The sequence below is a fragment of the Microcaecilia unicolor genome, chromosome 2 (assembly GCF_901765095.1).
Source record: "Microcaecilia unicolor chromosome 2, aMicUni1.1, whole genome shotgun sequence".
NCBI lineage: Eukaryota > Metazoa > Chordata > Amphibia > Gymnophiona > Siphonopidae > Microcaecilia > Microcaecilia unicolor.
The window spans coordinates 365,081,264-365,108,786 of record NC_044032.1 but is presented as its reverse complement, the minus strand read 5'-3'; the positions used below and the strand labels follow the sequence as shown (position 1 = coordinate 365,108,786).

The 27,523-nt window shown below is 42.8% G+C and overlaps 2 protein-coding genes across 3 annotated transcripts in view; one reads left to right on the top strand and one right to left on the bottom strand.

The window, feature by feature from the left end:
* Positions 1–12,775, top strand: part of LOC115463769 (low-density lipoprotein receptor-related protein 1-like) — a 282,424-nt gene extending 269,649 nt beyond the window's left edge. For both annotated transcript variants that reach the window (XM_030194533.1, XM_030194532.1), the window contains 3 exons: positions 4,788–5,238; positions 7,334–7,472; positions 12,689–12,775. In XM_030194533.1, the coding sequence (XP_030050393.1) occupies positions 4,788–5,238; positions 7,334–7,472; positions 12,689–12,718 (620 nt within the window). In that variant the 3' untranslated portion in view covers positions 12,719–12,775. The remainder of the gene's footprint in view (positions 1–4,787; positions 5,239–7,333; positions 7,473–12,688) is intronic.
* Positions 12,776–21,059: 8,284 nt separating this feature from the next.
* Positions 21,060–22,468, bottom strand: CLDN23 (claudin 23). The gene has a single exon (XM_030192468.1). The coding sequence runs from the start codon at positions 22,237–22,239 to the stop codon at positions 21,328–21,330; it is 912 nt and encodes a 303-aa protein (XP_030048328.1). The 5' UTR covers positions 22,240–22,468; the 3' UTR covers positions 21,060–21,327.
* Positions 22,469–27,523: the final 5,055 nt, after the last annotated feature.

Here is a 27,523-nt window from a genome sequence, read left to right as displayed (position 1 = left end):
CCGCTTTAAACCAAACATACATAAAATACATAAACATTAATTCTCCCTCCATCCTTCAGCTACATACTCACACATCCTTCATGCAGAGCTGTCCAGAGTCAGTCTAAATGTGTCAACATTGTCCAGTTCAGCACACTATTAGCAGCCAAGTTCATACAAAGTTAATTATGTGCAGTGGAAAATAAATCTGTTGGCTCAGGCTGCTTGCTATGTAGTTCAATCACTGTTTATTGCTACCAAGTATTACATATTAAGGGGATTTGTTTTAAATCATTTATCCAGTCCTTATATGCACATGGTTTTGCTTTTTAAACCCAAAGGTTTCCTATGATAGCACTGTGCATATTTGAAGCACTGTGCATATTTGAATTAGTTTTTCTGTACAAGTTTTGCTTGACTTGTCTTTATTTGAAATTTGAAAAAAAAAAAAGTGTAAAACACATCTTGTCGGGGGGGGGGGGGGGGGGGGGGGGGGGGGGGGGGGGGGGGGGGGTGGCAGCCCACCGAACTGGTCTGCACAGGGCACCACAGTTGCTAAGACCGGCCCTGATTGCTTGCAAAGTCAGTGAGGACATTCTCTGATCGTATCTGCATTATCCTTTACCACCCACCAGGGAGGTGGCAATCAACAGAAAATATTTTACTGAATTTGTATGTAACATATGCACAAAATTTGATAATGACCTACTAATAGGGGACATCAGCTTACACACCTACATAGTCAGAATGACAGTAATACAAAAAATTTGCTTGACTTTTTAAACGCAATTCGCACAACCATTCAGCCATACCTCTCACAGTAGCCTATAAATTTGCAAGCAGCAACAATTCTATTGGAGGGAAAATACAAAATCAATGAAAAAGTACTGCAACCTTCTGGTCTAATGTCTTGAACAGTCCTGCTGTTCCTCCAGCAGACAAAAGAAATTTGACTAAATGGGATGACCTATGCCAAAATGTCTTAAATAACATAGCTCCACTCAAATCTACATCCAAACCAGAAAATTACACAAGTTTAATCAATCTAGCCTTCTTTTGAAAAGGAAATGTAGAAAACTGGAAATAAAATGGACAAAAGACAAATCAAACAAAAACAAATTAACTTGGAAAATTGCCATCAAAAATATAAAAATTGCAAAAACAATACAATAACAAAATAATTGGTTCCTTAAAATAGTAAACTTTTCAATCTGATAAAGCCTATAATCCACAAAAGAAATTACCATAACCACTGATTCCCCTGAAGGTATCTTTCCAATTACAATTGATATCTCCCGAAGATTGGTTCTTGGTCCATTTCTCCTAATTTTTGTCAGCAATATTGCATAAAGGTTGCTTGTTACGGCTTGCCTCTACAGAATGCAAAATCTGTAATAGCACAGACACCCCTGATGGTGTGAAACATGAAGAGGGACCAAACGGAGCTTGAACATTCCAGAATTCGGCAGCTAAGATTTAATGTAAACAAAATGCAGGGTTATGCATTTGGGCTATTTATTTCTGCTTGATTATTCTGCTGTATTGTGACTTACAGTACAATAAAAATGAGGGAGCAGTGGCCTGAGAACCATGGGAATTGGGTTTGATTCCCAATGCAGCTTCTTGTGACCCTGGGCAAGGTACTTTTGATCACATACTATCACATCTAAGTCCTCCTATGCGCAAAGTAAGAACAGGTAGAAAATGCTGCAGAAGGAGATATCCCCTGAGGAGGGGAGAGCTAAAGGCTGGATCTGGCATGGGTGGGGAAGTTGATACCAAAGTATAGTTGCCCATGACTTATGATCTTAAAGGTTGTTTTGTGACACGTGGGTTTATACAGTAATTGCTGCCTACAAAGGTAATCATATTTTATTCAACATTGTATAGCCCTCAATCTCATTCTCATCAGGGTACACACAAAACATTAAAAATCACAAACAAACACAATCATTCCTGTGAAGATTGATTGCAATGTAGATTTACTTTTAGATATTACCCACTTTATCACCAGGCTTGTTTTAAACAGCAAAGCCTTCAAGGTCCTTTTTAAGTCTCAAGGTTCTTCACTGATCTTAAGGAAGACAATGTGTTCCAAAGTTTAGGATTTTTGGCCCAGCAATATTAAAAAAAAAAAAAAAAAAAAATTAGTCCTCCAGACAATATGTGAAAGAGAACATTTGTCTTGCTGTTCTCACTTAAAGCAATTTTTTTTTCAGTGGGGCCCAGCAGAAATATTCTGGATCTAGATTTTCTGATCTTTTTTTCAACTACTTTCTTTTCTTCTTACCTTTTGGCATATTCAATTCTTGTATACTATTTTTTCCCTTTCCAAAGTTCAGTGAGGTTTACATTCTAGGCGAGACAAAGCAGATAGTGTTGGAGTGAGGTATGAGAAACATTAGAGACCATTGGTGTAATGCATGAGACTAAAAACATTAAAGGAAAAGATAATGGATGATACTAAGAAGTGGAAGTCATGATGGATTATTATGAAGCAGTCTTCGGGAAGAGAGAGGTTTTTAGCCTATTCCTGAAGTTGAGGTAGCTGTTTTCTGTTCTGATGGGAATAGGTAGAATTCCCTATTTTGACTAAGTATGGGGAATAGAACTGAAAATCTGTTTTGAACTTGATGCTACTAGCATTAGTTTGTCTGACTGGACCAGATATAGTGAAGCAGTCTTAGCAGTTCAGAGGTGAAGCCCTGTAAGATTTGAAAAACTAAACAAGCAGCTTTGAACCAGTGTCTTTCTGTTATGGAAAGCCAGTGCAGTTTGTTTAGATGCATTGAAACACTAGTTTATACTAAAATCTGTATAGCTGTATGTGTGATTTACAGTTTTTTTGTTTTGCTATTGACACTTAATACTGAGAGAGAGAATGTTACAGTAATCCAAGTGAGGTACGACTAACATTTGGACTAGTAGTGCAAAGGCTTTTTGGTCAAAGAATGGTCTGACTAGACTTAGCTGTCTCATTTTGAATAGTGTTTAGCTTTGACCATTGGACAAAGATACTGATGGAACCTCAACTCCCTGTTTCAGAACCACAGGACCTTGGATTTTTGCACATTCAGTTTGTTTATTTATTGCATTTGTATCCCACATTTTCCCACCTCTTTGCAGGCTCACATGACATGTTGAACAGGGTCTCAGGACAGAGATGTTGCTCCTCTGTACCCCAAGCTGAAACTTAAAAAAAAAAAAAAAAAAAAATCCAGTACCTCCTGGCTAGATTTGAGCTCCAAGGCTAATCAGAGCCCAGGGCACCAACCAGGAGCGTATCTGGACTCTGGCAGTAGGGGGGGCCAGGGCCAGAGGGAGGGGGCACATTTAGCCCCCCCCCCCGGTACCAACGACCCCCCCACCATTGCCAGAGGCCCCCCTGCCACCAATGACCCCCCCCCCCCCCGCCATTGCCAGAGCCCCTCCACCGCCACCAATGACTCTCTCCACCTCCTCTCCCGCCGCCAACCCTCCCCCGCTGAAGTTGTTTACCTTTGCTGGCGGGGACCCCAACCCCCGTCAGCTGAGGTCCGCTTCCGCCTGCTTTAAAAAATAATTCTTCAGCTGGCGGGGGACCCCAACCCCCGCCAGCCGCCGAGGTCTTCAAAGTTCTTGTTCGTCGTCCTCCTCCGTGGCCATGCTGTACGCTGCTGATTCGGAGTCTGTCTGACGTCGCACCATGTACGCACATACAACGTGGTGCGACGTCAGACAGACTCCGAATCAACAGGGTACAGCATGGCCACGGAGGAGGACGACGAACAAGAACTTTGAAGACCTCGGCGGCTGGCGGGGGTTGGGGTCCTCCGCCAGCAAAGGTAAACAACATTAGCGGGGGAGGGTTGGCGGCGGGAGGGGGGCCAGGGCGAAATCTGCGGGGGCCCAGGCCCCTGTGGCCCCACGCAGATACGCCCCTGGCACCAACTTTGAAAGTATCTGGCCAATGGTAATGCAAGTTCCCTATTTTTTTTTTTTTTTAATAAACAAGGCTAAATTGAAAGAGTAATCTTCTCTGCAGCAGCTTTAAAACTGAAAATGCCATCTTCTGGCCATTTGGGAGAAATACACTTTATGAAAATTTATAGTTCACATGCTTAGAAACCCACTGTTTCGTCACAAGTTCTAAACTATTAATTCTCATATTCCAGTATTTCAAAAAACTAATCTTATTCACAGAGAAGGCTGTAATGTGGTGTAATAGTGGAAAACTCAAATTAATGAAATTTATTGTGATAAAATATATTCTGGTTTTCCAATGACATTTGAATTTGGGATCCTGGAGGTACCCCAGCCAGTCGGGTTTTTTAAGGATATGCATAATTAATATTCACAAGTTACATGCACTGCCTCCACTGCATGCAAATTATTTCATGGAAATTTATTGTGGATATCCTGAAAACCTAACTGGCTGGGGTGCCTCCAGGATCAGGTTTGGGAACTACTGGCTTAAAGAATCTCTTATATATGTGCTTTTATAAAACTAATAATTTGGGATATGAAGAATCCCTTTCACATGTTTTGTGCTTTATAGTAAGTCTTGAGCTGCTTTTTCTAGCTAAAGATTAGGTATATGAAGGTTTTTGTTTAATACTGGATCCAGAGTCTGTATCTCAGATAACTTGCCTAAAGTTTGGGGTAATGGGTCCTTCCAAGTGTGCTTGCACTTTTTTCTTAAATATTTGACTCCTGCACGAAAGGTAACATTACAGACTAAACTGTTAAGATGTGAGCATATAAAGCAGTATATTGTTAAACTTGAACTTTAGCAAAGGTTGTAATGCCCCCTTTTTTTTTTTAAATAGGTGAACTAAGTAAAGTGAAGAAAACTAGCCCCATGAGGACACAACCCACCACACTGCCATCCTTTGTACCTCCAAAAAGATTTCCGCCTGCTCAGGCTAAACCACCTGGAGCCACGCTGTATTCACTCAGAGAACTGAGTTTCAGAACAGTTCCTGCCAGTTACCAGAGTGCCACAAAACCAGAAAATGCTTCCCCCTTTGATGCCCTAGACAGGAATATTGAGTCCCAACCATGCAACAGTGAGATCTGTAACAGCAGAGGGAACTGCATCTTTGAGAATAACACAGTGACATGCAAGTGTGAATCAGGGTACACTGGTGACTTTTGTGAGCATGACGTGGCAACATCTTTGACTGCACCACTCACTCTGAGTATTCTTGCATTCCTGTTGGCTGTTCTGGGAGCTATAATTACATGTGTTTATTTTAAAAGGAGAAAAGCCTTGGAACGGTGAGTACAGTCTTGCAAATCGCCTTGCTGTATCCTTGAATAGGAAATGTATGCTAGTTGGTTCAGTTCCTATAAGGTTTTTGACCCAGTCCTCAGGACATTATCCAGTCATGGTTCCAGGATATCTGCAATGAATATGCACAAAAGCTACTCAAAATAGAAGCTGTGGTTGCAGATCTCGTATGCAAATTCACTGAGGATATTCAGTAAATGTGGCTGGCTCCATCCCAAGGATCTGGCATAGAATCTCTTCTGTAAATGAATGAATTGAATTCTGATTAAATGCTGGGTGGCAGATACCTTTTGCCGAAAGCTATTCAGTCATTGTTTGGCATGCATGGTTTTAGTTGGTCTGTCCTTTGGTCTAATTTCATAACATTACCCCCCCCCCCCCCCCCCCCCCCCCCCCCATATGCTACTTCACTTTAGTTTTATTTTGTTAGAGATAGATATTTCTGGAAAGCTTTCTTTGAATGAAAAATAGTCTAAATATTGGAAACATAGGTATTCATTTCAGATGGGAAGGCAAGACTAAAAATTTTTTTATTTTAACCACATTTAAAGCATTCTGGTGAATGCTATAAAAAATTTAGTAGAGGGCTAGTTTGTCACATGCTAAAACATATATGAAACCATAGAAATAGCAGCAATGACATGAGGCATAACTTATGTTTCATGATAACCCTGAGTTTGCAACACTTTACCTTGCCTGTCGGAGCACTCTGTCCTCTTAGGTGGCCACTCAAGTCCTTGAGTCTTAAGAAGCCATTTGCTGTGCTGCCCTGTTCTTCTCTCCCCCCCCCCCCCCTCCCATGGTGATCATACCATACATGTTCAGCTTATGTCTTCCAGAACTTGCTAGGCTGTTCACTCTCAAATGATGATGGTCAGCCTTCTCCAGACACTATTGAGTCCAGTTTTGGGAGTCAACCTCGAGCATTTCTTGTTTCACATGCTTTCTCATAGCTCAGTATCTACAGTACCAGTGTGCAATAGACAAGAGCTGAGCAATCTAAGCTACAGCTAGTGCTGTGGCATAGCCATCCAGTAGCTGGTATCGCAGTACCAGTGTCACCTTCATGGAGAGACAGCAACTTGGATATAGAATGTGAGGTGAATGGAAAATTTTGTCATCTGCAAATTGTCCTATAAGACTGAATCTTGGATAACTTTCAGTGGTTGCCATTTCTGAGGAATCCAGCAGCATGGCTCTGCTTATTGAGCTAGAATACTTAAGGCCTATGTTTGACGTGGCTTGGTTTTTAATAGCACTTCGTAAAGCTTCTGGTCTTGGTTTTGACCAATAGCTAGTTTTAACTGCTGCAGTGCTGAAACACAGAATATGGATGTAACTAACCAATATCCCTAGTAGTCTAACACGGGGAATGCCCCTAACCTGCCCATGCACTTCCCATGCCCTGCCCCCAAGTATCCACCACTCTCTCCGTGAAAGTGGAGGATACTTGGAATGTCCTCCCGCGGGAGGTGGTGGAGATGAAAACGGTAATGGAATTCAAACGTGTGGGATAAACATAAAGGAATCCTGTTCGGAAGAAATGGATCCTCAGAAGCTTAGCCGAGATTGGGTGACAGAGCTGATGGGGGAGGCGGGGCTAGTGCTGGGCAAGACTTCTACGGTCTGTGCCCTGAAAATGGCAGATACAAATCAAGGTCAGGTATACACAAAAAGTAGCACATATGAGTTTATCTTGTTGGGCAGACTGGATGGACCGTGCAGGTCTTTCTGCCATCATCTGTTACTTAGGCACATCTTGATCAGCACCCAATTATCAGCACCATATATAGAACCTGACTAAATGTGGCCAATGAGCCAATCTGTGCTAATTGTTCTAATTGGCACCAGTTGAAGACTTGTGCACACATCTTGCTACACGCTGTTCTATAACAATGTGCAGCCCAAACGGGGGGGCATGGTCATGGGAAGTGCATGGGCAGGTTAGGAGTATTCCCAGTGTTACACTGCTGGGGATATGTGCTCAAATTGGGGCATTAGAATAGCATTGAGTGCCCATTACATAATGGACACTCATCTTTTTTACACCATTTACTAAATTTAGCCCAATGTGTATTGCAGGACATCGAGCACAACCTCTTCTGGAACCTTGACCAGACAACCATTGGAAGACACTGAGCCACAGGAGGTAGAAAGTCTTACTTCAAGTGCAACTTTTATCAACCGTGCTTATGATACAGAGGCGTTGGCTGTGGAACAGGTAAGAGCACAGGTATCTGAGTGACTACTTCCTGAAAATCCTATAGAAGCCACGTGAATGTGTAGAATGGGTCTCTTTAAACTGCATTAGCAACTGTTGCCAGTTGGTGAGCTTAAATGGCCTAGTCAATCCTAAGGATAAGGGTTCTAAAATAAGGATTAAACTTAAAACATTTCTAAACTAGAACAAAGGATAGCAAGCTCCCTCATTACATAAGTACATAAGTATTGCCATACTGGGAAAGAGCAAAGGGCCAAGCCCAGCATCCTGTTTCCAACAGTGGCCAATCCAGGTCACAAATACCTGGCAAGATCCCCAAAAAAGTACAAGACATTTTATACTGCTTATCCCAGAAATAGTGGATTTTCCCCAAGTCCATTTAATAAGTCTATGGACTTTTCCTTTAGGAAGCCATCCAAACCATTTTTAAACTCCGCTAAGCTAACCGCCTTTACCACATTCTCTGGCAACAAATTCCAGAGTTTAATTACACGTTGAATGATGAAAAATTTTCTGATTCATTTTAAATGTACTACATTGTAGCTTCATCGCATGCCCCCTAGTCCTACTATTTTTGGAAAGCGTGGACAGACGCTTCACATCTACCCGTTCAACTCCACTCATTATTTTATAGACCTCCATCATATCTCCCCTCAGCCGCCTTTTCTCCAAGCTGAAGAGCCCTAGCCGCTTTAGCCTTTCCTCATAGGGAAGTCGTCTCATCCCCTTTATCATTTTCGTCGCCCTTCTCTGCACCTTTTCTAATTGCACTATCTTTTTTGAGATGCGACGACCAGAATTGAACACACTATTCGAGGTGTGGTCGCACCATGGAGCGATACAAAGGCATTATAATATCCTCATTTTTGTTTTCCATTCCTTTCCTAATACCTAACATTCTATTTGCTTTTTTAGCCACAGCAGTAGCACACTGAGCAGAAGGTTTCAATGTATCATCGACGACACCTAGATCCCTTTCTTGGTCCGTGACTCAACGTGGAACCTGGAACCTTGCATGACGTAGCTATAATTCGGGTTCCTCTTTCCCACATGCATCACTTTGCACTTGCTCACATTAAACGTCGTCTGCCATTTAGTCTCCGTCTCGTAAGGTCCTCTTGTAATTTTTCACAATCCTCCCGCGATTTAACAACTTTGAATAACCCAGGGAGGGTGTAACTTGTATTGGCATCCCATTCGCATTGAAATGTTGATATCTATGGAAAAGGTACTTCCCACTCTCAGCCAATGAATATGCATGATTCTTGAATACTCCACTGTATATTCTTCATAACAGATATTCTGAAAGACATGCCATACAGGTCTCAGACTAGGAGTGTTCTGAAGCATTCTAGTACATAGTTTTATCTAGCCAAGAACATCATGGTGGTATACAAAATCCATCTTAGCAAGAGTAGCTGACACATTAAACATAGGCAAATCCAACATTGTCTTCCTAACAGAAAAGGGAGGGGAAAGAGTAGCACAGCATTGGAAACTTTGACAAAACATCTAAACTGAACATAACCAGGAAGGGGATAAAGGGAAGGAAGCCAAAATGCAGCTATACAAAACAAAGGTAATAATGGAAGAGAGGCAGAGTTCTGTTTTTTTTTTTTTTTAATTTCATTTATTCCAAAATATTTGCTTACACAACAATCCACTTCCCTTTAAGGCAGTGGTTCCCAAACTTGCTCCTGGAGGCACCCCAGCCAGTCAGGTTTTCAGGATCTCCACAGAGGACAGAGAAGCCTCCCATCCTATGCCTCCAGTAAAGACCTGTAAGCTGCTGCAGCTTTGCTCAGTGGTCCCATTTTTGTGTGTTGGCTCCCAGTGCAGATTCAGATCCAGTGGTGATGCCGAGAGGAACTTATTTGGACCCGAATCTGAATCCCCACTATCTGCTTCCCCTGGCTCAGGGTCATGTGACCCATGCACCGGCAAGTACCATTTAAATCTGGTAGCGGCATTTGTGCCGCAGTGGTGCAAGTGCCAAAGGAGCAGGGCTTGCTCCTTGGGGCGAGCAACCGGGGGGGGGGGGGGGGGGAGAGGGGCGGCAGCAGAAGGCTTGCTTGTACTTTGGTGAGTTCGTCTTCTACCATTATGCTGTTCATACTGAAAACTTTTTTAAGCTAGCACTTCTGTTCCTTCTGTGTTTTGATCCCTTTCTCTTATCTTCATTTTTTTCTGGCCTCTGGGAATCAGGTCCTTCTCTTGCAATGGCCCCTGATTCATCCCTGATCCCTGTTTGGTGGGTCTATTGACAACTTGTTACCACTAGCAAATGCTTCGATGGCTAACTCCATGTAGTACTACTTCCTTGGTGACATGCAAACCTGCACAGGAATTTTCTTTTGCGCTCTTAAACTGTCACTCAAAGCAGAAAACTTACTTTTTCAAGACCTAATTCAAAACAACCATCTTCATTTCCTCTACCTTACAAAAAACTTTAGCTTTCTCAAGGGGAAGAAGATTATTCTCTACTCTTTGAATTTTTCTGTACATTATTCAACTCGGTCAGGCAAACGAGGGGGAGGTATGGCAATTTTTCCTTCGTCTTTCCGGGTTAAAGAAATCTCTTATGGCTTGCCCTTTTCCAAACTACTTCTAGTTGAGATGGCAGTTAATCCCCAGTTTTATATTTTTGCTGCTCTGTCGCTAAAATCAGACTGGGACAAGATCTATCAGTCCATAGCAGATGCTACAGTGAAGCTCTTCAGTCTTATACTTGGACTTGGGGAAGATTTAGCCCTGATACAATATGTCAAAGGACAACACATTCTGCACCAAAAACCCTTCCTCCTTTCATGGTCGGCCCATTTTTGTGTTTCAGATTTTCATGCCTCAAGTGTTCTCCCATAGGATATTGGTCTAGGTGTCTGGGCCATATTGATCCACTTTCTTTCTTCTCAGCAGGACTATTTTCCAGATAATTGCTTTGAGTTAAAATTGGTGAACAGGTCTATGACTGGAATTCATCACTAAGAGCAAATGTTGAATAGGGTGGCACTGACTTTTGTTCAGAACCATTCTTTTTTTATATAATATTTTTTATTAATAAGAGACATACAAAAACATTCAAATCTTCTCTGCACCACAATAACATTGGATTACATATATACTAGCACATTAATATACACCAGCCTTGGTTCCATCATGGCCTACAAATTTGTAGACATCAAGTAAAACGGGCAGAATGTTCATGGCATAACAAATCAGACAGTTCACTTCAGCTATGTTGGTGAATTCAATGATAACTATTCCACTCAATTATGACTAGCAAAGAACTTTCTCTGCAAGCAGATTCAAGAGGCAGGGAACTCCCCTAAACTTTGTATTTTTAATACCCTTGCTACTTCAAAATGGGGGGGTGTATTTTCTATGCCCCTTTCCTCAGAGTTAAGGTACACAGCTAGAGTAAGATAGCTCAGGGCTCCTTTTCTCTGTTTCACTGTCAACTATTACTAACACCTGTACCACACAGATAATCCTCTTCAGTGATTCTGCTTCATGGACAGCATTTAATTCTACTTTTACCTCAGTTTTAGTTTTTGAAGACTCAATGTGACACTTGTTCCTCAGATCTGTTTCCATCAGCTTTGGCTTCAGGGAACAGTTCCACCACCACTCATTCACTTATCAAACCCATTAAGAAACCTACATTAGATTCAGTCCAACCAAATAACTATCATTCAGTTTCCAAAAAGTAATGAAATTCAAAACTGTGGGATAAACTCAAAGGAATCCTGTTTGCTATATAAATGCTAAATAGTAGTAAAGGAATGGATCCACAGAAGCTTAGCAGACATTGGGTGGCAACACCAGTCATTGGGAAGCAAAGCCAGTGCTGGACAAACGTCTAAAGTCTGCTCTGAAAATGGCAAGGACAAATCAAGGTCTGGGATACATATAAAGTATCACATACAATGAGTTTATCTTGGGCAGACTGGATGAATCTTACAGGTCTTTATCTACTATGTTACTATGTAAATGAGATTCATATGCAAGCACATGCTTGGAGACACTTCTCACCTTGAATTGCGCTATAGTGTTGCTCCAAGTAGAATAGCTAGCTATTTTGGTGGTATAATTGCATTGCTACACCTTAATACTAGCTGCTGATGTGAGTGCACATGTTCTCATGTCTAGTACAGTTTGAAAATGGAATACTCTTGTCCTTTTTTTTTTTTTCCACTTCATAGAAAGATTCACTAGAGGGCTCCATAGTACAGTATAGAAGCAAAATTAGAAATGCTTTGATCACAGCTTCAGCTCCTTTGGTATGATTCTTTTTGGAGGCAACATTCATGGGCCATGCAGGGAGAGTGGAGTCCATTATATAGTGGTGACTTGCTGTTGTACAGGGAAGGACTGTATCCTGGCTGAGGAGACCCTGATGAGGTCTGGAATTCCAATTTTGTCTGTGCCAGGTGGTACCACCATCATAACCCTGCATGAAACATCTGCCAGCCAGAGGAGTATGCAGACATGGCTTGGTTTGACTTTTATTTTATTACACAGTGCGAATACTGTTCTATCCATGGCAGTTCACAAAAATAACATTCATAATAAAATCAAACTGGGCAAAAAGTATAAAAAAATCTATTAACCAAGTAACCTAATAAAGAACAAAATTAAATCTGCTCCTCTAAAAGGCAAGTAAATGTGTTTTAAGTAGTTTATGGAATTGACGGTAGGTATTCACGTTGCACCAAACCCATCGGAAGACAATTTGTTTTACAAAGCTATACTGAGTTCCCAGAAAGACAGATGGGCTTAATCTGAGCCATACCATAGAAGTAAGGACATAGAACTAGCAGTGCTTTGTTTGTGCCCATTTCATTGAAGCAACAAATTTAATGTATGTGTGCTGAGAAACCATTAACTGAGCAAACTTGGGGTCCTGTTTACTAAGCTGCACTAGAAGCATGTTAGCATTTGTAGCATGTGCTGACCATATAGATGCCTGTAATATTCCTATGGACATCTGTATGGTTAGCATGTGCTAAAAATGCTAGCGCACCTTTAGTAAACAGGACCTCTAATTTCTTGAAATGACTGTTATGAGAAGTGAAATACAGGACCATTAAAAGGTGCAGTAACTATAGAAGCTAACCTTAAGTATTGCTGATGTTCCTGAGGCTGGAGGTTTTATTTAAATATATCTTAGTAAACATAAAGCAGATCAAGACTAATTGTTTTCTCTTTCTCTACAGGAACTGGTTGCCCCTTTACAGTTAGAATGAAATTTGTGATCACTGGAGACTTATATAAATCAATTTGCCTTTTCAATAATAAAAAAAAGCTAGTTAAACAAGTTTCAAGTCTAATTTTGTTACCCCTATTAAATTTTTAGAAACATACGGGAGGGGGGAGGAGGTGAATAATCTTATCCAGTTTTGCAAATGATTTGTTTCAGGGATGTTTTGCCTGTTGCTCTGCGTGGCTGACTGCTGGTGGTACTTTCATTGATTGTCCATCCTCCTGGATGACAGCTGATATGTGCTTAAGTCCCTACTATATGGAGGTTTTTGTGGGCAGAAATCATGCAAATACATAGGCTAGGGCTCCCCAGCATTTCCAGAGACATCACAACTGTCTAGGATTATAACTGCTACTTGGCAGTTCAACTATTCAATGTGTTTTGGCAAACCCCTAGTCAAACAAGGGGAAATAAAAGGCCAAGGTACAGCTAGTTAAACAGTTCAGACTTAAGTCATATGGCCACTGCCTGTTCCAAATATGGTTGGTGGCCAAAAATTGGCCTAGGCATGAGTCCTTTTTTTGGTTCCTCCTCCCCTAAAGTCTCTCCCTCTCCTCTCTACATAACATTCAGCCTCTGCTGCTCCAGGCCACAACTTCATGGTATGATCTATACCTTCAATTACACATCTGTTCCCAAGTTGCCCCTTTCATTTTTAGAGCTGGCAAAGGCCCAACTCTAGTCTATGCATCTGCCTAAGGCAGCATGGGTGGCACTGATAGGCAGATAGCATGTCTATAGAAGACTCATCCCAGCTGCTATAGGGCCTTCAGGATCCATGCATGTTTAAAGCCACCTGGGTCTCTTACCCTCCAAAACAGTAAACAGAGGGGACAGGAACCAGTAGGCCTTAAGCATGCATGGATGCTCAAGGCCCTATACCAGCTGGGATGAGTCTCGTATAGAAATGCTGTCTTAAGGTCTGCTGGGTCCCACCCCTTCAATGTTCTGTTTTTTGGAGGGCTGATATCCAAGAGGCCTCTGAGCAATCCAAGTTCAGTGTTCCATAGACATGCTGCCTGCCACATTGGGGCCACCCCAGAAGGGGGAAGGAGGCTTCTGGGCATGGAGGGAAAGAGCCCTTAAGTCACCTCTTTTGGGGGTGGGGATTGGAAACACACATGGCTGAAGGTTCATGTTGTGTCCTATCTTGGGCCGGCCCTGCAGGGGATAATAGACTGGCAGCTGTTCTTATATGGCTTCCCTGTGAATCCCTGTTGCAGAGGGGGCATGCTGCCATTGTCTGTGGCCTACTGGGATGCCTGATCCTTCTCACCCTACACAATCTTAGGAACTTTGTCCTTGTAAAATCACCCTGTTGATATAAATGGGCCATATGTTTCAAACAGTAGCATGAAAAATTCAACTGAACTTTAAGCATAGAACCTGATGGAATGCACTTTTTGCTAGTAACTCTCATTCTGGGTAATTGGTGTGATCCATGCACAAATAGCAAGCATTTTACCAGGTATTGTCACAGATGGACCTAGTCAGTTTGAATACAGAATGACAAGGGATGGTGACAGAGACAAACTTTGTCCCCATGTCATTTTCTAGTTTGAAGTCTGTTAATGAACTGGACTTAAATTTTGCATGACACACATATTTTGATATATATTTTTTTTGGAGGGGGAGGGGACAAGTATGCTGGCCACAACATGCAAAATTTGCATGGGGGATCCTATACATTCCTATTACAGGATATCTAAGAATCTTCTATTGCAGGAAGGACTGTGGAAGACAAGAGAGCTAGTCTGAATCCTGAGATTGATTTATAACGGTGCTTCATAGAGCATATTTCTCCCACACTAGGGTATGCAGAATGGGTTGTATTTTCTACCTGTAGTCATTAACAGGATGGATTGTTTCCTTGGGGTAGTAGTCAGCTGTTGGGGTTGGAAGGGTGGTGGGGGGTTCTTATAGTTGCTTGTTTTCTATTTGTGATTTATAAACAGTTAACACAGCATATTTGTTTTTATACTTTAATAAAAATGTAAATAGAAAATCATAAGTGTTTGAGGCTTCTGCAGATGGGAATGGGGCAGGGACAGATGGGGACAGACAGTCAACTTGTGGGGATGGAGACAGAACCCAAGGGGACAGGGATAAACTTTGAACCTGTCATTCTCTAAGTATGACTACTTTGTTCTCTGAAGCTTAACAGGATTATAGATAGTCATGCTAGAAACTCTAGCCTCTGATTGTGTCACAATAGATGGCATTAGATCTGTGTGCAGCTTAATTTCCAGGATATAGTCTGTACACGCGCACATCAAGGAGAACATTGGCATTCTTACATCCTCTGGAAACGGTGATCAGAACTTTCTTTGAAAGGAAAAATTTATACCATGGACTGCAGCCATTTAAAATGACTTTAAAAAAATCTATATATGTTGCTTAACTGCTCTGCAGATAAACTTGTACAACTGGAATGGCCAAGGAGTGGCCTTAAATGCTTTGAAGCACAAATGGAAATAAAGGTGAACAAAATCAAGTGACACCTTGGAGTAATGTTTTGCCTAGCTTTTCAAGCACTATAATCTGTCGGTTTGCGCATACTTGTACTGACTTTATGCTAGGTCATATTGAGTTGCTGACTTGGGCACATTTTATGAACTGCACTAATGGTTTCCTTTGATCACTTCTCACTGCAAGCTGAAGGCTACCAACAATGTTTTTTGTAGGTGCTTGGGGGTGGGGGGGGGGGGGGGGTCGGTATAAGTGTGCCACAAGCACTGTTCTAAGCTGAGCAGGAGCCCTCCACCTACAATCCTGCTAGTTGGGGAGTGGTGTACCTTCAAAATGACAGGCATGCTCTGCAGGACTTGGGGCACCTGCCTGTTCCTAGAGATTGAAAACACAATATTGAAGCACCACCTCCTACTGGCAGCAATGCAGTTACTCTGCCTGTATCCCTAGCTCACTCAAGCCCTAGTGGGGGATCTCACTTCAGATGGCTAGAGAAAGGTTTGAGTGACTTCAGTGTCTCAGTGTCTAGAATATTACCAGAGAATGTGCTGACAGCCTATACTCCAGTGTGGGGTTGCAGCATATACTTTACTAAAACTTACAGATTTAACGTGCCTCTACTCTCCCTATGTTCATGGGGCTCTCCTCTGCAGGTTCTCCTAGCCAGTATCAATTCTGCCTGTATTACAGGTTTGCCTTGGATCTATGATGATCGCTCTCCTTCCTCCAAACCTTTCACAGCAACAAGCTGCCTCGGAATACTAGGATGGTGACTTCTTTCCAGTGGGGTAATGAGTGGCCATTCTGCCGCCTCTGTGGCTGATGGGAAGTTGTCTCAGGCTAGAGTCTCAAACTGAGTAACCCACCCTCACAAAAATGAGCTACCTAACACATTTCATATAACATGTATAATTAAGGAGCATTTTTTAAAAATTATATATTTACTAGCCGTTAAGCCCATAAAAATGGGCAAGATTTCCAGCTACCCTCCTTGCCACCGCTCCCTCCCCCCTCCGCGCCGGGCCCCCTGCACTGACCTGACAGCGCCACTCACCTGCAGCGCTTTCACACGGAGGTGAGAGGCGCTGTCAGTTCAGTGCAGGGGGCCTGATGCGGGAGCGGTGGGGATGGGGGGGAGGGTGGAGGTTGGCGCATGCAATGTTCATTTCCAGGCAGCAGCGTCTGCCAGTGACTCCGACTCTTTCCCTCTCTGTTCCGCCCTCTGACGTCATCACGTCTTGAGGTGAGGACGGGACAGAGAGGGAAGTCTACTGCGCATTTGCAGGTGAGTTGGTCACTTGCCGTTTATATGTTTGATAGATATGAAATAGGGTGGGGAAGGAGAGGAAATCTCTGTGTGCCTTTGTAAGGTTTTCAGAAGCTTTCTACACTTGGTTGCAACCAGCAGGAAAACCACCCATATCTGGCCTTAAAATAACAATAGCAGCATTGCAGCTTAACATTCAAAGCAAATTGGTGGCAGGTGCATGCATAATTTTATCTATTAGCTATCCAATTTTGGAAATTGGGGTATATACGATATAGATGTACCCTCCTCCCTCAGTCTGGAACACCTTGACCAGTTAGCTGCTGGGAGATGTCATAGGTTTAATTGGGGCTGTTTAATCTTGGGTGGAGTTAGTAAAAACATACTAATTCCAGCTTCAAAATTAACGTACAACACTAAGTATAAATTTACCACATCTTCGTGGAGCTAAAGTACTGGTAAATATTGTACTCTAGATCAGAACAAAAAAAATGTGAAACCTAATATTGGTAAGATTTGAAGATTAGGTGTACTGCCTACAGCCCTCAGCCCTGTGTATTTAGTGCTCAAATGGTTTGGTGATGCCTGGGGTAAATAAAACAAGGTGTATTATTTACCTCCCAGGAGCACCAGACTTCCTTGAAGCCATCTTGAAGGGGTTGGAATTCCAAAATACCCACAACCTCATAGGCCTCTCTCCAAAGACCCTTAACCATCTTCTAGCCCCCTCCCCTCATGTCCTACTTCTATGAATTCCTGATGGTCTAGTGGTGTCTAGTTTTGGGGCTGGAGCAATCCCCAGTCATTCTGTCCTTGTGGCAGTGGGTTCAAAATGGTATTGGTGACCTGGCAGGTTGGGGGAGAGGGGTGCACCACTCTTATTTTGAAGCTCCTGCTGTTTGAAGATGGTGTCCAGGAGCAATGAGTTCTGTCCTATTTAGAACTGTGGATCTGTATGCTTTTTTTTTTCCTTTTTGGCATCTCGGTAGCCTCTGGTACCTTTAAACAGGCACTATGCTATTTACCTCTTAATGTACGTTAGCAGCTACTCCCTGTTCATAGAAAGGGAGGGATGTAAGGTCCAGCATGGTAGTAAGAAATCAATGGAGGGGAAGGGACCAAGCTCACACCTTAGATCCAGCCCTTCCCATCTGTGAATGACAGCTTCTAGCCACATAATTATAGGCAGGGTGAAGGGAGTTGGCTAGTGCATTATTTCTCACCCCTGTGAAACAGTAGCAGCATTGACCTATGGCTTAACTGTCCACTGTTTCAGGTATCCAATAATTGCCTTCCCCTACCCTCAAACTCTTCCAAGCTGAACAAGTCTGTACATTTGTGATACTTGCCTGGCTGCAATTGCTGGTCTCTTTTACTTCTGTCTCCTTTTAAATCACAACAGCTTTGCCATATTTTGTGTCTATTGCTCAATGTCACTTGTGGACAATTTTATCAAATTCTTAGAATTGTTGGTTGTGCTGATTCAATAAGATAGCTTACGGAGAGGTTGTGAAATCAAACTATAAGTGAAAACAAGGGCTCTTAATTACTTCAAGCAAGCAAGTAAGACTTAAAGAGAAATTCTACTACAGTGTGGAATCCATTTGAATTACTACAGAATATTATAAGCAAAGGTGAATGATTAACACGTCTATGATGAAGCATTCCTGTGCAAATAAATATTGCTCTTTGATTCTAACAGTTAAGTTCTGGCTGCTTTCCAGAGATTTGCTGAAATGTTGTGGCAAATATATGATGCAGCTGATCTGGTCTTTACACGTTTTAAGTTAGATGAGGGAAAACTGGGCTCTAGCCCTGCAACTGCTTCACAGAAAGATTCTATCAATCGCCTTACCTGTAGATGAAAGCTGAATGTGTCTATTCAAGCCTAGCCTTCAAGGAGTTTAGAAACCCATCAGTCTAGGCTACCTTCTCTACTACTACTACTGCCAAACAGAAAAGCATCTCCTTTGGTAAAGAAACTTTTTGGTGGTGGTGGTGGTGGTGGTGGGGGAAGAAACTGTGCTCTAAGGAAAACCAACCCCTAGTCCTTCATTACATAGCACTAAATCTACACAGGCAGGGGGCTCTGGCCTGCACCTTTTTTCTAACTATCTTTCTCTATGAATTTTTCTCTCCTACAAACATTGAACATTACAGCAACATGCCTGATAGTAATCACTGTACATACCACTGCTAGCAGATGAAGTAAGGGGGTGTTGAGAATTAAATAGTGCCTTAACAGCACAGTCCCTGGCAGATTGTGTACAGAATAAATCCACATACAGGACCATAGGAGCCAACTTTTCAAAATTATTGGGGGTGCTAAGCCCAATGGAAATAACCCCTCCTTGGACACACACAAGGAATGTTCTCAATATTGGGGGTGCTCAAGCACCCACAGAGTCGGCTCCTATGTAGAGGACTCAGCTACAGCAACATGGATGAGCTAAAATCTGTGTGAAACTGGTTATGTTCCCCTACCCACCTGTCTGTCTTGGCTTCCTCCCTGAAAGCTTATCTGCTTCTCTGTAGCAGGCCCAGCAAAGCATATGGGTTTTGCTAGGAGGATTCAGGACATAGTCTATGGCCAAAGGAGCTGACACTACACGCTCTAAACCTAGCCCTCTCATATCCGATTTGGAAATAAGTATTCTAGTACCTAGAACTGTGGTTCCCAAACCTGTCCTGTGGGAACTCCCAACCAGTCAGCTTTTGAAGATATGCATGATGAATAGTCATGACACAGATTTGTAAGCATGTTCTCCACTGTGTTCAAATCTGTGTCATGAATATATATTGTGGATATCCTGACAAGCTGCCTGGTTGTGGGTTCCCCAGAACCGCTTTGGAAACCACTGCTCTGGAACATCAAAAGCAGTATCATAGCAGGAGTAGCCTAATGGTTAGTGCAACAGCCTCAGAACCTGGTGGACTGGGTTTGACTCCCACTGTAGCTCCTTCTTACTCTGGGCAAGTCACTTAACCTTCCATTGCCCCAGGTGTAAAAAAAAAAAGTACATGAATATAATTTGTAAATCACTTCGATTGTAATCACAGCAACATGGTAAACCATATCCCATCCCTGTTTCCCTAACCATAAATTTTTGATGGCGCTATAGGGACTCTATCCAATGCTTATCAAAAAAAGAGAATAGACATTTTCAATAATTGCAAACACTCTTCAAACTACTGACAATAACAGTCCCCTTACATATATCCCTGTAGATCAGTACAATATGATCAAAACAAAGGGGGAAGAACCCTATCTGTGAATATATATGTGATCATTCTTGCAGGATCTTATAGGATGGTTCCAATCATTGGCATAAAAAAAACACCCCTTTGCTTCTTAGGATCATTAGATCTGATATATCAATGTTTGCTGATGATACCTTTTTTATAGTGACTAAAAAAACTTTTTTTTAAAAATAGTGCAACAACGTTAGCTTTTTCAGCATGAAGCATTATTCTAAACTTGTGCTGTGTCAAGGTGTCTTGATTTAAATCAGCTATTCATTGCACTGCATTTTCCGAGTGACACTGAAGAAAACACAGTGCAATGAATAATAGCTGCTGAGTTTGTTGAACTATTTTTATAAAAAGTTTTTTAGTCACTATACAAAGGGTAGCGCTGGCAAACATCAATATATCAAATAGGTTTAATGGTCTTAAAAAGTAAAGGGATTTTTTATGCCAATGATTGGTGCTACCCTGTAACGTCCTGCAAAAAAAAAAAAAAAAAAAAAAAAAAGATTAAATGCATTTGCCAGTAGGGTTTTGAGGCTTTTCCCCCCTTGTTTTGATAATAGGATACGGCTATATGAAAGCTTCCAAAAGAGGTATAGGGACTGTGCCACTGAGAAATCCCTCTAATGATTTTGGCACTACCTAGACAGAGCTGGGGCGGCATGAGGCTGTCTAGTTGCATGTACAGTGGAAATATTCAGCTGCTATTCAAGTGTTCAGTTGTTTGTATAGTGGCATAACTGACACTACAAAAATGTTGGCTGCTGCAGCAGAATGTCAGCCTGTATTACATGTTTTAACCCTGACTTTTGATGATGAGGAATACATCTTTTTGCATCTTCATCACAATCTGCACTTGTAAAAGGTTTTTCACTTCAGGGAAATAGAGATGTAAATGTGAGCTTTTTATAAGCCTGTTTTTCATAAAATCAAATATTTTTAGATGGGAATCCTTTCCAATTGTGTGGTAGAGATCTCACTAATTTTTCAAGAAATACAGGCTATGTATGCAAAAAGCTAATTTTTTTTCATACAGGCTCCAGTGGGGATTATTAAGAACACATTTCATTTCATGTACTGCATATAAATGGATATAGTATATGTTTGATGAGGCTCATTTTCAAAGCACAGAGACTTATGTAACTTTGTAAGCCTATGTGCTTTGAAAAAGAGCCCCTAAATCTTTTCCTAAATCTCTATACCAATAAGAGAATATATTTTTTGTGAACATCACAATTTTCATGAAAACAAGATTTCATCTGTTGCTATCAATCCATTTCATGTGCATAGTCATGGCTATATATTATTTGCTAAAATGTACACATTTACACACATCATATACTTATATAAAAATAAATTTACAGAAAACGTGCAACCCTTCAGAGCATAAACACATTCTGTTCACAGGTAAAAAAAAAGATAATAGCACTTATTAACAAACTGTCTATATGTGCTTGCTCAAAATTATTCTCTCCAGGCCCAATCTGTTTAAAGCACTGTAAACCATCAAACTGAATCATTGTACCGCTCTCCCAAGGTAGAAAAATCCTGGAAGAAAGAAAAGTGATTTGCCAGAAACTGGCTCCTTATTGCTCTGCGGGTGATTTCTACAGCAAATCAGAGTCGCAGGGGAGAGAGCTTTGCTGGCTGCGGGGTCTGGCTGGCCTTTCATCCGCAGTGACGTCTGCCGGGTTGTTGTAACAGGATTGAGCTGTCCTGCCAGTGCCCCTGCTGTGGTTTGCATTTCTGCCCCCAGCAGCAGCCTGCCAGTTTGGATTGTGGCTGCTGTGAGCAGTGTTCAGTTGCCCACTGGAGTGATAACGTGGATCCCTCTTGTCCGCGAGAGCCACGCTGTCAATGTGTGGACGACCACCTGTTGCAGTCGGCCAGTGGTGGCCAGAGTTGCCATAACCCAGATCTAGGCTGCCCAAGGATCTGCTGGGTGGGGGGTATTTCTTCCTATTATCCATGTACTTTTGGTAGCTCTCAGCGAAGCTAAGTGCTAGGGAGAAGCCACCGATGATCTCGAAGCAGCTTGCCAGGTAGCCCAACACCAGGCAGTAACCCACTTGGATGTCCGTGCCAGGAGCCTGCAGAGTATAAATGAGATGCGTGTACCAGGAGATGGGGATCAGGCTGAGCACGCCCGAGACGAAGAGCACCAGCCCCCCGGTGCCCGCCAGCCCGTAGCGTGGGACGTCCTGCCAGCAGCGCACCCCCAGCGAGGCCACGACCAGACCCAGAACAGTGACCACCAGTGAGGCCACCATCAGCCCGCGGGCCACTTGGACCACCTGACTTCTGAAGTAGTCGCTCATCTGAATGCCACACTCCCGGACGCGTGTCGACTCCAGCTCCCTGCAGATGTCCCAAATGCCCTGGTGCTGCACAGCATCCGCAGGCGCTCCGGCCATGGCCCGCACCTCCCGCCAGTTCGGGGCCAGCGTGGCAACCAGGTTCAGCAGCAGCCCGCATGGCCCCAGCACCATGCCCACGATCATCACAGCCGGGGTCCGCATCTTTCGGACGCTTTTCCCACTCCCTGTGCTCTTTCACTCCTTGCCAAAACAACGTGTGAGACTAAAAGTCGCCTGACAGCAGCTGCTACTGCTACTACTATTTAGCATTTATATAGCGCTACAAAGCGTACTGGTGTTGCTCTGCCTGAGGAGGAAGGAAGTGGCTGCTCTGGAAACTCTCCCAGGCGAGACAGTAGACGAGGACACCTGTTCCTGCCCCCTCTCAGACCTCTGCTCAGAAACCTGCACTGGAGCAGGGCGGGTGACTGGCAGGTGCAATATTGCTCTGCTTGTTCACTTTCAGCTCCTCCTCTCAATCATTGACCTCCACCCACCCACCCCCCTCTCCTCCAACCTAAGCCAGTTTCGCTCTGCTTTTATTTATTTCTTTAGGTAAACTCCTGCAGGCTCTGAGTTGGAAAGGCCTGTTCTACAAGTTTTTTTCCCCTGCTGGTATTTCTTTCATGTACAGTAGGCCTGAGAAACGCTTTACCTCACCCAGACTTTCCAGTCAAGGCAACAAATGTGTAATGAAAAAAAACAAACTAATATACCACAGCTTCTTCCTGTGTACAGAAACAACAAACTTTATAAGTTTCCCCGAGATTGGGGAATTAAAATTGTTTAAAAAAATATCTACTTTTTTTTTAAATTAAGAATTAATTTACAAATAATTCTAATGATTATTATATAAAATTTGTCAAATATATACATCTTGGGCAAGTCACTTGACCCTCCATTGCCTCAGGTACAAACCTAGATTGTGAGCCTTCCTGGGACAGGTAAATATCCAGTGTACTTGAATGTAACTCACCTTGAGTTACTACTGAAAAACGAATCTAAATTAAAAAATATATATAAAATAAATAAAATTATTGGAATAAATAAGGGGGGCCTTTTACTAAACTGCACTAAAACTTCCAGTTAGCAGGACTTAACATGAGATTTTCCCACACAGTAGCCACAAATATATGGCAACGATTGAGTGCATTTTCAGCATTTGCTGTTACATGTTCCACTTTAAACAGCATGTACCACAGTTAGAGGCGGCCCAAGGCAATCTCCATAAGCCACTCCAGAGTGGAGGAGTTGCCTAGTGGTTAGGGTGGTGGACCTTGGTCCTGTGGAACTGAGTTCAATTCCCACTTCAGGCACAGGCAGCTCCTTGTGACTCTGGGCAAGTCACTTAACCCTCCATTGCTGCATTGAGCCTGCCATGAGTGGGAAAGCACAGGCTCAGAATCTCCCTGAAGACCACTTTATTCAGGACAGCTTACACTGCAGCTCTGCATTGCCTTAATGTTTTCTGACCCATTATGTTATGCGACCATACTACATTCCTTACCTTCCTTCTCACGATTGAAGTGTCCTTTTATACTGCTGTTAGCCTTTTGAACTAATGTAAGCCACATTGAGCCTGCCCATGGGCGGGAAAGTGTGGGATATAAATGCCTAAATAAATAAGTAACAAAAAAAAATCTGCTGCCTGAGGCAGGGATGAGATGCCACCTCTGCCCCTGCTGGCCATGGTCTGGCATCAACCCTCTTCCCCATGTTTACCTTCTTTTTTTCTTTTCCAAAAGGCGGCAGTGGAAGTGACAGCAATTCCCATAGGCTGCCCTGCCGCTGTCACTGGCCTTTTCACTCTACTGCATCCGGCCAGTGTTGCCAGGTGGAAAATTTTTTTCCCACCCAAACCAGCCTAAATCCAGCCCAAAACCCGCCCAAACTCAAACCCCGCCCCCGACACCCCCACCCCCGCCGTCATCAACCCCGCCCCCGCCATCATCGGCTCCGCCTCCCACGTCATCGGCCCCGCCTCCCCATCACCAGCCCCGCCCAGAACGTCATCGGCCCCGCCCAAAACATCACTAACCCCGCCCCTGCGGCCGAAAAAACAGCCAAAAAAACCGCCCAAAAAACAAAAAAGAAGCCCAAAAAACCGCAACCCGCCGCAGGCAAAAATTTCTCGCGGCGGGTCACGGAAAACCGCCCAATTGGGTGGTAAAACCACCCACCTGGCAACACTGCATCCGGCCTCTGATGAAACAGGAAGTTACATCAAGAGGCAGGCCACAGTAGGGAGAAGAGGCCGGTACTGGTGGCAGGGCAGCCTATGGGAATCGTTACAGCTGCAGCTGTCGCCTTTTAGAAAAGAAAAAAAAGAAGGTAAATGCGGGGAAGAGGATTGAGGAGGGAAGGGGGAGATGTCACTTCAAGGAGAATGCCACCTGAGGCCTCTGCCTCAGTTGGCCTAATGATAGGGGCCACCACTGAGCACGGTACTTTGCTGGGAGTTAGTGCAGAAACACTTAGGGCCAGATTCAGTAAATAGCACTCAGATTTGGAAAGCGCAAAACCCCTATGAGGAAAAACTACACTGGCTCCCACTTAAAGAACTCATCACGTTCAAACTTTGTACCCTAGTCCATGAAATCATCCATGGTAATGCCCCAGCCTACATGTCAGACCTTATAGAACTACCACCCAGGAATGCAAAAAAATCTTCTTGCACATTCCTTAATCTTCATCCTCCCAAGTGTAAAGGTCTGAAATACAAATTAATGCACACATCTACCTTTTCCTATATTTTTATTATATTTGTACCCCACACTTTCCCACTCATGGCAGGCTCAATGTGGCTTACATAGGGCAATGGAGGGTTAAGTGACTTGCCCAGAGTCACAAGGAGCTGCCTGTGCCTGAAGTGGGAATTGAACTCAGTTCCTCAGGACCAAAGTCCACCACCCTAACCACTAGGCCACTCCTATATGAGCACACAGCTCTGCAACGTGTTGCCACGTAACCTGAAAATGGTCTATGAATTGACCAATTTCCGTAAACTATTGAAAACCTATCTCTTCGACAAGATATATCACAAAGATCAACACGTGTAACTGTATAATCTTTAAAATATCCAGAAATGTCTTATAATGTCTTTTGCTTTAACACTATCATGTATTTCACCACCATGTAACCCAAAACCTTCTGTAAAACCAAATGTATATTCTCTTCTATTTCCAGTATCCATGATGAATTGTAAGCCACATTGAGCCTGCAAAGAGGTGGGATAATGTGGGATACAAATGCAATAAATAAATAAATGCTGGGAAAAATAATCGCTAAGCACCATTTTATAACGGGCTCTCTAGGCTGAGCGTCTTCTAAAGATTAGCACTTAATGCTCATTTGCACACCCGACTGTGAGAGTGAGGACTGATGCCTGTTGAAACCTGGTAAATCCTGGCACGCAAGTTTGGTGCAAAATCTCAGAATTCGATAACACTGTGCCAAAATCTTTGGAACGCCTCTGACCATGCTCCTTTCTGAGTTGCATTTAAAATAGTTTAATAGCATGCTGGAAGATATATGTGCAAATCCTAATTACTGCCAATTAATGCCAATTTATTGTTATCTGCTCGTTAACTAATTGGTTTGCACGCAGATCTGAGATCTGCACTCAAATTTGGCGACCTTTATAGAATTCGGGGTTAGTGCCTCCTATTTAGGAGGTAGTAAGAGGTCCCACACTAATTGCAAAACTGTCAATTACTGCATGTTATTTACAGCGCACTAACTACAAAATGCCCTCCATGTCCATTCTTTCCCCAGGACACATCCCTTAACACAAAAAGCACTTAAAACACAGTAGATGTGAAAATACTGCAACATCCCTTAACGTAGTGTGGGCCAGTAGTTACTCTTTTGAAAGTTAAATGCTGCTGTAGTAGATTTCCTTAGTGACTACAGTTATTAACTCAGATTTGATCATGATATTCTCTTGACGTCAGACGTCAATACATTTCTAAACCAATCAGATACAAAAACGAGATGTCTGCCTGATATACCATCCCACTCATTTAGACATCTCATAAAATCTGTGGAGTCTCTTACATAAGAGCGCCCTGTCATTACCAGAGGGCACAAAAACCAATCAAAGTACATAGAAAGTGGTTCCAAAAGTGACCCCTGGCTGGATACAATCGGTCACCCCAGTGGGTCAATCAATGTCTTATGTAGTTTGGGACTATTGTATAGTCTGCCCTTGTAAAAAGTTGTGTATCAGACAGACATCTCGTAAATTGAACATTCATTTGCAGAAACACAAGAGCACACTAAAAACTCAGAAGTTGACATATCCCTTAGCACTTCATTGCATAGAGCTTCAGCACAGTTTTGAGTCTCTTAGATGCTTAGCGCTACAATGGGATTGCACCATCATGACAGGTGGGGTGGGTTGGGGTGGGGGGGAGGTGACAAATGGAGGATACTTTTACAAGAGCAGAAGTGGATCTTCCGTCTGAGAACTCATGAACCCCGGGGTTTGAATGCATGCGTTGAGTGGCACCATTTTTACTGATAGATAACTTTTTCAGACCACTTTTTGAGACAGTGAGGAACTGTTTTTCTGAAGTTCCCTGATTGCATAGGCGCCCGGTATAAGAGGCTTGGAGAGGCTAAGCCTCCCCCCTGCTACAGCAGAATGGATCAGCTGTGGAGTCCAGCTGCTCTGAGGGGATTAAATTGTTGATTTACCTCCATCCTCACAGCAGGAGCTGCAGTGAAAGCCCTCTAGCAGTTGTAGAAATTGGTTTATGGTTTGTTTACCTTACTGCTGGGAAAGCAGGGGGGGTTGGCTGGAGGTGTCCTGGGTTGCCAGGAAGATATTTAACGAGGATGACTTCCTGACCTGCACTGAGGACAGATAGCAGCAGAACGGATACTGGGCCAGCATGATCAGAAAAAGTCACCAGACAACAAATGTAGAAAAGATCATTTTATTTTCATTATACTGTTTGGAATATGTCCACTTTGAGAATCAGGTGCTCAACATTAAAAGTTTATATTTATTTACTTATTTATGGCATTTTATCCCACATTAAACATGAATTAGGGTGTTTTGTGGCTGTACATGAGAATTGTGATGATATGATCCCTTTTTTCATATTGTTGATGGTCTGCATTTTCCATAAGGGTGGTATATTGGTATATTAGGTTCTGCCCAGTGTAATATTTATGGTACAGTAAGGTTCTGAGTGTGTTTTTGGACAAAGTTGTGCATAGTGTTTTGCAGTTGAGCGATTGTGGTTAGAATATGCTTTGAGCAACCACTTTATTCTTTGACATATGATACATATTTAATATCTAAATTTAATGAAAGGTATTAATTGTGACTTTTATTTTTATTTATTTATTTTTTCTGTGTGTTATCAGACAATTATGGATTTAAGCTCCACCTCTGGCACCACCCCTGGCACCACCCCTAACCCCACCCCCTTTAGCC